Source organism: Mytilus edulis, chromosome 6 (genome assembly GCF_963676685.1).
Source record: "Mytilus edulis chromosome 6, xbMytEdul2.2, whole genome shotgun sequence".
NCBI lineage: Eukaryota > Metazoa > Mollusca > Bivalvia > Mytilida > Mytilidae > Mytilus > Mytilus edulis.
In genome coordinates, this window is record NC_092349.1 from 21,264,319 (window position 1) to 21,275,876 (window position 11,558).

Consider the following 11,558-nt stretch of genomic DNA (forward strand, 5'->3'; position numbering starts at 1 on the left):
TGGTAAGCATGCACATTTGTTGTTCAAACCTAATGATGATTATAGCAAACTATTATGTAAATACCAGAATATGGAGGATAAATATAGGAAGATGTGGTGTGAGTGCCAATGAGACAACTCTCCATACAAATAACAATTTAAAAAGTAAACCATTATAGGTTAAAGTACGGCCTTCAACACGGAGCCTTAGCTCACACCGAACAACAAGCTATAAAGGGCCCCACAATTACTAGTGTAAAACCATTCAAACGGGAAAACCAACGGTCTAATCTATATAAACAAAACGAGAAACGAGAAACACGTATATATTACATAAACAAACGACAACTACTGTACATCAGATAAGCATTCAAGTAATCGTATAATTTTTCAACAGTAACCATTTTCTTAATTATTTATAAGGCGATACAATAAGGTATGTCCCTGATTTGACTAATATTTAAAATCAATAATATTATCAGCATGATTTAATTTCAAAAGCGGCATTGTGTGATTTGCAGTTTGCATAATTATTATGTATTGGGGCTTTTGACGTTTTACAATATTCTGTTTTCTTGGAGTGTTGATAGCTACACAGTGAATTCTTAACGTTGTAATAAATCATTTGTAATTCATCAATACAACTTTGACAAAGGTTTCAATGTGTAGCATTAAATAGACAAATTTCATCGTATTTTTATAATTGATTGTTGTTATCTGTACGTTAGTAGGAGAAAACATGTTAAACATCCTCAGGATGCCTAAAAAATAAAAAATAAAACACGGAGAATTTGAACGCCACTGAGCAGCGACGTTTTTGGTTTGGAAAGAAATGCCTATGAAAATCCATCTGCGAACCTGCAATTAATTAAAATAAATGTTACAAAGTGTAGAGAGATTTGCAATATTTCAACACGATACCTCGGAAATACCGTCTCAAGTTATATCGTATACACAGCCACATGAATAATTTTGTTAAAGAGTTGACTGTCGGATGACAGAAAACTATGATAATCGTACTTCTATAACTTCGTCACACTTCGGTTAAACGTTTTATTAAGATTAAAATACTTCATATGTGTGAAAAGATAACTTTTCAAATAAACAGAAAAGTGTAATTACATGTCCATGTCTTATATATGATTTTGTAGGTATCATTTGCATCGCTACTACTGTATGTTCTTGAAACTAAAATGTATCAGTATGATGTATCGTGATTCACGTTCGTCATGTTCGTCCAATTAAACTTTTAATTTGTATTTGACATAAGTTATCATTTTCGTTATTTGGGGAATTTGCAGTTAATCGACGATAATTTTTTTCTGTTAACAGCATCTACATGTTTACAAAATCGGGACAATTTATATCATAAACGGTAAATAATTTTTTTACCCCGCCAATGAGTGGCATATTGTATAAACCTTTCTTTCCATATACTGTTAATTACACAATGTCATACATATTTGATGAGACATAATTTTGGATAAATAAGTGTAAACTTATGACTCATAGTTTACATTTGAGCAGCGTCGGACAGACATTGACTATAAGATTTGTATTGATTTGAGAACTGAAAATCAACATTTAGGACGATTAAAAAACTTTCCGTAGACATTTCTGAACCCGAAATAGTATTTCTATTCATTTTTATAAGGTCAATTTCTACGAGATACAGCTCAAGTTTTCTTTCCATATGGCAGACTGTATATATGTCCCTTGAACACAATTGTTTCGTAATTCATTTCTTTCAAATAATGAATGAAAGTTAAAAAGCCAGCCTGCGCTTTCTCATAATACATTTGCAGTGTAATACACTTATGTTGGGACATATTATATCAAAACTCTAGAAATCTTCAGCAGGTCTAACTCAATCTTATGGACAATTGTATGTTAAGAGGGTCTGCAGACATACTAATTTATAACCTTTTTAGCCGGTCCTAATCACAACTTACTTTATAATTTATGACCTAATTTTTTAAGTGTAATGTAATACAACGACTTGCTATTTTTCTGCATAAAACATGCAGAAAACAATATGGAAGGAGAATGACAAAAATTAAAACTTATACACTGTCCACAGTATAGACATCGAAAATCAAAGGACAATAACTGTGTTCCTGGACCATAAATATATAAGTGTTCGATTATTGAAAAGCTTTTTTCTTCTGTGCCTTAATTTTCTTATTGTTGTGTCTTCATACATGTTTTTTGATGACATCCTAACTAGGTCCCAAAACGCTGAATTATCGAAAAGTATTACTAAAAAAGAGGGGAGGCAATCATACATCAAATTATCATTGATAAAAAGATAGACAGTCCACAAGCGACTTTACAGCCAACTAACGATTGAACAACACGAATATCAAAATAACTCGGATGCGTTAACACGTGCACCAAATGGATTGTCATTTCACGCTACACAACATTGTCATGGTGTGTATTCAGGACGCTCACTTACTGGTTCATTTCACAGTAGAACTTGATTTCTAATATTATTTCAATGCCGTTATTCCTCTTACATCGGATTCATTCTGTTTTATTTCAATCTGTTGAAACTGTGGAACCAGATTGCAGATATAGTATTTTAGCATGTTTCTTATACGTATGGGTGTTAGTTAAGCACAGACGTTTTCTTATGTCGAAAATTATGGATTAAACCTTGCTTTGTAGCTAGCTTAATCCTTAACTTAAATGATATTTGCAGAGAATTGCATTATATATATAAAAAACCCAGACATAATAGATAAATATGTAAACAAAAAATGGAATACAGCAGTCAATATAATCTTAATCACTAATAAAAAATAAGAAACACAAGATTGCATATAGACACTCTATATGCAAATTTCATGTACAAAAATGAAGGATAAGAATACAAAAATTACATTAAAATTGAGAATGGAAATGGGGAATGTGTCAAGGAGACAACAACCCGACCACAGCACATCAATGCAATGGCGGGATGGATAAATGCCAAGCCAAATCAGAAGTATATTTCCGAAAGATTAAGTTATTAGGTGAGGTTAAAAATATCTGAAAAACAAACAAAAACACTGTAAGACGCAATTAAAATGATAAAACACGCAGCACAAGTCATGTATTATATGTAACGTTGATTAGGAATACTTATTAATATGTGTTCTTTATCTTAAATAAGTTATAATACGTTATCTTCCCTTGGGATGTAAATAGAATTGCAATACGATCAAAAATATATGGCTCCACACGTTTATTCTTAAATCATATAGTCCAATGTATCAGTATTATAAAAGCAGCTGTTAAAGAGGTGCATGTGAAAAAAGAAGAATACAATATACAGATTAAAACAATATTATAGTATTAATGAATGGGTGTTTTTATAATGGCCCTGTTATATGTCCAAGGCCATTATTACTGACCGAGGACATATAACAGGGCCATTATAAAAACACCCATTTCTTAATACATTTATTAACCAACTGAACAAAAGTGTATGTGTTGCTGCCAACTTTATGTACTCTCTTCTTTTTTAATGACAGTTTAATTTAAAAAAAAATACTTTGTACTTCACCATAATAAAGCTTTTTATATACCAAATATGTAAGATATTAGATTGACAGAAGTTATGTGTTGAAAAGCAGGATGAACAGTGATTCCTATATATTGTTCCTCTAATGTTGGTTGCTGGTCACTAAATTAAATAAAATACAAAAAAGTCTTGTAATTATATTATTTCTAAAACATAACTAAGTTAAATATCACATTAACAATAGTAAAGTTGGTTTGAAAATTTCTATTCCTGTGATGACTCAAATTTTCTTTTTCCGGAAAAAATGTTAATGTTTACAGTTCCACCAGTTACAGATGCACCACAAAGAATATTAAATGGGTTTGTTTCCTGTCGATTTTTTACTGCTAACATGTTAGAGTTAACACTGTGGAGCTGTGAAGGTGTAACGTACCTCTCAACTGTAATATCATCAGTTATGTTAAAGTTTTCATCTCTGACAACAGTATCACATGTAACATCAGCATTTTCTATATTTGATGAGTGTTCATTTATACTGTTTGTATCTTCATTCAAATCTGGAATAGCAGTTTGTGCTATGATGTTGGAAGCCATATTTTGTTGTTTAATAGAAGGAGTGTTGTAATGAGTTAGGGTGGAAACACTTTTCCATCCTCCGAACTGTGCCACTTCTGTAATTGGCCGTTCCGACTGCAGTAACGAAGAGGCAAATGTTTTCCTTGTTGAGTGGTTTACTTTTCTACCAGACAATTGAGCCTGATTAGCCATCATTTTCATCATTTCCCCCAACTTGTTTTTTCCTAATGGTTGATGGCTGTACCAAACTTCAGTATCCACATTAACATTGACCAGTGGTCGTAAATAAAATCTTGAGTTTGGGTCATTTTTCAAATCTGATGGACGCTTTGACAAGTACAGTTTTAATAACCTTATAGGGCAATTGTCATTATCTTCTTGTGCAAACATTTTTGGGGCCACAGGTCTTTCATCTCCAGCCTTTGCTCCAGTGCGGGTTTTTGTTGTTCTTTCTGAAATAAAATAAATTTCAATGCAAAAAAGTTATTGATAGTTGCAATATAGCTTTTATCATTTGTTCACATCATAATATGCAGATTAAAATGACCCGAAAACAATGTTGAAGTTATGCACACCTAACATGCCTAATAAAACTAAAAATATAAATATAAATATACCAACAATCAGTTTCAATTTGTCTTCAATAACCTAATAATCAAATAGACCGCCCGGTTATAGGGTCTGTTTTAAAATTGCAAAAAAATTACAGTGAGAAATCTATTTTTCGGTATAACATCTAACCTCAACTTTCAAGATATGGAACTGCAATAAAGTCAATGATCCTTTTCTGTAATTTTTGTCTTGTGTATGTTTCGGATTTGTGGCGATTAGAGATTATAGTTTCTTAACCATAAGACAAAAAAAAATATTTGTTTACTGTACCCTTTCCCTAAATTTTGTTTGACTATTTTTGATTAAGCACTGTTAAAGTCACAATGTTGCTCCCATAGACTCAATGTAAAAAAAAATCCTTACCTACATACCCTATTTTTTTCAGCATGTAACAGTAAACACACATACTTTTTTGTTTGGCCTAATATAAATATCAATATAATATCTTACCATTAAATTCAACAAATTCTAAGCCTTTTGCATTTTTTTTTATCTCAAGATCACCTAGTAGTAAGGTTGAATGTTCTTGTCGTCCACGGAATGCGAAGAAAACTCCATTATTAAACCAGACAGTATTCAACAAGGATGTTGGATTAGCTAAAAATAGAAAAATAGTACAAATATGTAAATTTTAGGAGTGTGTAATGAACATGTTATATTAACAAAATTTAATCAACAGTTTGAGAGACATTTTTAATTGTGTGCAGAATATAAAAAATATCATAAATCAGCTTTTTTTTTTAAATTGAAATTCAATTCACATAAATCAGTAAAAAACAATTCCATGTACTTTTCTTACTTTATAAATGTTACAGCAAAAGAACCATACATGATAATGATTGATTTTTTTAGGCCGACTTCATCAATGTTTTAACTACATTTATATATAAAAATAAAATGTGGCGACATCACAATTCAAATTCTTATCCATCCATAAGGGAACTAAAGATTCAGTTAGGAGTAAAATTAGGAACGTTTATCATACAAAAAATATATCTAACATCCAAACTAAAACAAAACAAAATTTAGGATGACATTATAGACATACCAGCTCCAAGTATCTGTTTATTGTACAACAATTTCACGTCTTCAGGCTCAACTGCTTCTGCTCTGTTCTTTTTGTTGCCTTTACCCTGGCCTTTCAATTCCTTACGTTTAGTTTCCAATATTTTTCTTGAGTGGTCAAATAATTTGTCTATCTTAATGTCGATCATGCTCTTATTGTCTTTTAGATGCCGATCTATACTATTTTGGACACCAGTTAGAGTCACAGGCTCATACTCCTCTCCATCTTTTCTTCGAACTCCTAAAATAAAAAAAATCACATGGATCTTTTTATTGTACAATCATGCTTACATAAAAAAAGAGGTACATGTACATGTAGTTACATACAATTTGGGTTCAACACATTTAGTTATTTGATATTTTTTTGCCTGTTGATTATGGATGTTAAATCCAGTAAACAAATATCAGGTATATTCAAGAGGAGAACAAGTTATAAATTAATAAAGAGATGGGATTATTATTTTTGACTGCCACGACGGTGGGGCTGAAAAATATCATGCATTTTACTGTTTATGACATGTTTATTAAATGTGTACGTTTGAATAAAACAATAAATACCTATATAAAAACGAGATAGCAAACCATCAAGCTCCTCTGCTGGAACATCTTCAACCAATCTTAAATTTCCATTTGATCTACACCAGTCATAAAACATCTTCAAGTCAGAGTTTGTTTTGTAGGTGGTATTTTTGTTTTTGTTGTTTTGTCAGTCTCCTCCAAAGTTACTGATTTATAGCGTGGCCGTGAATTAGTTTCTGTATTTGACACTTGTAGCAGGACTTCTTCCTCTTCCGTAGCTACCACCCCCTGTGCATCGCTAACTGGAACTTCCGTGATAGGCATGACCTCTAGTTCTACAAGTTCTACGACATTATCAGTGTTTTCAACTTTGTCGCCATGAATCAAGGCGTCCAATTCCATCATTTCATCCATTTCGGCTAGACTTTCATACCGCATAATGTCATCAACTAAAATATCCAACATTTCTGCGCCTGATTTTACCCCTCTGTCCGATTTCCTAGGCGTAATGTAGGGAACCTAGAGTGGCGAGCAAACGAATTTTTTTCTCCTGCATTGCCTGCCATGATCGTCTGCAAAATGTCAACTTCCGGTTTAAGGTCAATGCAACTAGGTCAACTTATCGTCTATTTCAGAAATATTGATTTTACGAAAACCATTGCATTACCGTATTTTACAGAATAAAATTATGATGACTTTTTTTTTCGAGGCGATCCGTTTTGAAAATCGGCGGCCATGTTAGATTTATTATATTTGATATTAACACCGTTTTTCTGTAATGGCCCTGTTTTTCTGTAATGGCCCTGTTTTCCTGTAATGGCCCTGTATTAATGCCCGGTTGGTCTATATTAAGCACAGTTAGGATTTTTAATAAATAGTCACTTTTGGCAATAATGCACTTAGTTGGTTAATAATTTACAATAAAGCACACATAACTTATCATGACTATGTCTGTTCTTGCTACTTTGGTTAAAAGTCCGACTATTTTTTATTATAGCAAAAATAAAGAAATCCAGTAAATGTCAATAAAAAGATACCATCAACCCTTTAGAGTTCGGGTTGTGTGTTCATTTTTATATTTTTATATACCAATAGTTATATGAAAACTTTAATCTTAGAAACACAACTTAACTTTGATAGGTGTCGATCTTATCATCAAATAGTTTACGGTTGATTTAACAAAATATTTCGGCTATATATAGCTAGTCCTACCCAATTTGTGCCTTTTATTAAGATATAAACTCAGATCATCTGTGAAAAAATTGAAATGAATGTTAAAATTAGCACATCCCAGTAAAGTATAATTGTTATTCCTGATTCAAAAGGGACAAGGGTTCATAATCCCTGTTAGGTCCCATATTCTCTGGCGGATCATCGGATGTCACACACCGACAAGGAGTATGTGCTTATATCATTTGTGAAGATTGTATCGCAAAAAAAAAAGAAAATAAACATAACATAGAAATCGGAATTTGTTTACGAATAAAGATAGCTTTTCTGACAAATAACTCGTCTCTTAACAAGAATAGTTTTCGCAAAAAAAACAAAATAAACAAACGACCCTTTGGTGGCCTTCGGCTGTTGACTACTCTATGGTCGGGTTGCTGTCTCTTGGACACATTCCCCATTTCCATTCTCAATTTTATTCATTTTAAAAGATAGAAAAAGGTTCTTATTTACGAATTATGATAGCATTTTTGACAAATGACACGTGTCTTAACAAAAATAATGTTGACCAGTCATTATTAAGACAGGTGTCACTTGTCTCTTCCACTGTGTTGTTGGGACTTTATGAATAAAGCATTTAAATCTATTAGTTTGTATTGACGTCTTATGAATAATAGTCCCACAAATTCATACAAATATGATTTTTCATAGATTTGAAATTATCACAATAAAATGGTTTATTTAAATTGTCCTTTTGGTATTTTAATCCAAACAAAAGAAGTACACAGTATTTTAATCTGACTATTTTTTTTTTTAATTCTCTGTCTTGTTTCAATAATACGATATTATACGGTATTTTAACACCCTCGAGTTTTATCTGTAACTTGTATTTGTGTATTCCATATCGATGACCGAGATTTTTAACACTGGGAAACTAATGTCGAATTAATTTAGTTTTTTTTTAATACGTAAACAACCAAACTCATGTGTTTAAGATATTTATATATCACAATGTTTGTTTCAAAAACACGCAAACACATCCACAGGCACACACATCCGCGTTAAAAACTTGCAATGAAATGTTTCATTCAAATATTAAATATATCTTGTGTGCACAAGTTTAGAGTTCGAACACTTTTCTACATAAGATATGTCACTTTTTTCCACTGGTAAGATTTCTATCTTAAACCATTATATGGTGATTGTAAGGAATGTATATATGAATATCTGATGCAATTAATAAAAATAAGAAGGGCCTTTCATCTCCATCATATATATAAAGTCGGTTTTTGTTATTTTTTGTGACAAATAGTATCCACAGATATGTCGTGTACAATTTTTGTTGAGAAAAAGATAATAACTTGTACTACACAATATCTTTGAGTTAGCTTTGTTTCCTATTTTGCTTCAACATTTTATTCAAAAACTATGAAGTACAATAACATATAAATGATTGTAATGTATTTTGAACTTTTATGAATAGATTTCTCATTGGAAATCATATATCATCTCCTTATATATTTTTTTTCTTCAGACTGAAACATTGTATTTTATTAATAAATTGGTACAGTACACCCTATGATAATCCGAGGCGTCTATCCTTTCGTGGCTCCTGATATAATTTCTGATTTTGGTTTGGATTGTGATGTCCAATCTTTCGCTTCTGTAGAGCTCTATCATGTCTATAGCAAATGTTTTCCTAAAGTGTTTTTTTTTTTCGTTTTTAAATTGTGGATTCAGAAAGTACATACACGCAAAAGTATGCCTGTATCTTATTAAGAAAAAAAATATTTACATAATTGATTCTTCTCGTTGTTTCTATGAACTTTCTCAATACTATGAAATTCAATGATGCTATCAGTGTAATTGATGCAGCAATTCCACTCATTATAAGCGCTATATTAGTATAAGTTGAATCTAATTGTAGAAAAAAAATAGACCTTATCAGAGTTTGACTCAACACTATAATGGTTCCATACGTCATTTGCCATCCTACGACCTCTTAACAATAATGTACGTTAAGTTTCATGTATTTTAACTTTGATATTGCGCTGATTGTACTTTTATATTTTTATTCATTTATTCAAAGATGTTTGTTTAACAACCTGAGGCAAATATTTCATGCATGTTGAGGAGGACTCTATAGTATGGCTATATTTTCTTTTAAGAAACATCCTACATCGATTTGTAAGATCCTCTACGATAGACAATGCAGCTGATCTGCAATATTTCATCTTCATGCCGTAAATATCATGTACTGTTTTAACGTTACGACGATAGATAAAAACTGACGAAGAAAGGTAACATCCGGCCACCGAAAGCTTGATTTTTGTCAAACCTAGGTGGTTGAGTGGTCTAACGTGCCGGGCATAGTACAAGGCGATTAGGTAGTATGAGTTCGAATACCTGGCCAGGGATAAATAAACTTAATTTGGTCTGATGATACAATTTGGAATGCTTTTCGTTATAAAATGTGTACATATTTAGTGTCTATATGTGATATGTGTTTCGTATGACTATAAATTTTCACTTCTGTTCTCCTACTATGTACAACAAATTTTTTTTTTTTAAATATTTCAATTTATACTGTATTTCTTACACATAATTGTTTTTATTTACCTGTACACATTATTCTATTTAGCTACATTTTGTCAAGGTTATGTCTTTTTGAAATTATTTAACATCTCACCTTTTATTTTATCGATTTTGTATTTACATTGTGTCGTAGATCATTTTTGTCATTCAGTTTAAAAGTATGTTCACTTGTGTTAATATGTTTTTTTGTTGAGTTAACCATTCATTTTGATATTTCATAGTGTGTTTATATATGTTGTGATGTGACACTATTGTTTCATGTAAGGGTGAAAGTTAGTACCTATTAAAATGTTTAAACCAGCCGCATATCTTTGCACCGGTCCGAAGTTAGAAACTTGATGTACAGTGGTTGTCGCTTGTTGATGTAGTTCATAATTGTTTTTCTATTCTTGTTTTTTATATAGATTAGCTTGTTGATTTCCCCTTTTGAATGGTTTTACATTAGTTATGTGTGATGCTTGCTGTCGGGGTGTTCAACAATGTTCAAGGCGTTGTTCAAACATTTGACCAATCTTAACCTATGTTGAAATGCCAGTCAAAGAGAGTTTCTCTTTTATCAGAGAGTTATTCAAATCCTTCACCAGCTGTACTAAGATTGAACGAACCAGATATCCCATTAGTTGAAGGATAACTTTCAATCATATGTCCTTATTCCATCTGCATTAAAAGGGGAATTCTAATGGCTGAAACATGTTGCTCAAAGATCATCCCTTGGTTCTTTGCATTACATCACACCAACTATTCACGATGGCAGCCAATTCATCTGCAGAATATGCTTCATTTTACCAAAAAAAGAATCAAGAAACCAATAGAGCATTCCTCGGCGGCAACTGTGTTGTCAACAGGAAAATTGTGAATTTTCTAAGATTATTATCTGTAACTGTGAAGAAAAAAAACTCGCCAAAGACGTCATTTTGAGTTGTATCGGCCATTTTAGTTTCATAATTAATGTCACATGTTACATTATGTTTAATATGTTTGTATTATTGAACGGAGATATATGAAATCAATCATAAGTTCTTTGATTCTCTGAAAATGAAAATTAGGGTGTTTTGATGGCTCTTTTTTCCCGATCCTATTTCGGACCCCCGGACTCCAAGAACGCGTATCTAATTAGTCAAGCCCGATTAACTTCTAGTAAATTGAACTCTAACTTAAAACCTTCACCGGGTTAATAAGTTCGAGGTACACAAAGTAAACAAAAGATGTTCTTTACAAAAACAGATCGTCCCAGGTATCTTAGATAATTGTTTTGCCTTGAATAACAATGAAAAATGCACGAACAGGTTTGTAAGTCATCCTATACAAAAATACAGTAATCTTATAATATGCAAACATCATATATCTTAATGATAGTATATATTAAAGTAAATTACAAAAACATTTTAAACCAAAAATATAGTACCAGCAATATTAGTAATAACTATCTATATACTTTCGTAAACAATCCTAATATGAAATATCATATTACGAATACCCATCATAAACGGACACTGGCTGCCCAGGAAAAACCAAGTAGTTCAGAAAACTGAGTCGA

General features: G+C 31.7%; 1 protein-coding gene across 1 annotated transcript; it reads right to left on the bottom strand.

Moving 5' to 3' along the window:
• Nucleotides 1–3,751: 3,751 nt before the first annotated feature.
• LOC139526273 (uncharacterized protein KIAA1958-like) lies at nucleotides 3,752–6,395 on the bottom strand. Its single transcript, XM_071321404.1, has 4 exons — nucleotides 6,323–6,395; nucleotides 5,724–5,981; nucleotides 5,126–5,272; nucleotides 3,752–4,515 (listed from the first exon to the last, which is right to left on the bottom strand). Exons 1-4 carry the CDS (start codon nucleotides 6,393–6,395, stop codon nucleotides 3,752–3,754), a joined length of 1,242 nt encoding a protein of 413 aa, XP_071177505.1.
• Between the last annotated feature and the right edge of the window lie 5,163 nt (nucleotides 6,396–11,558).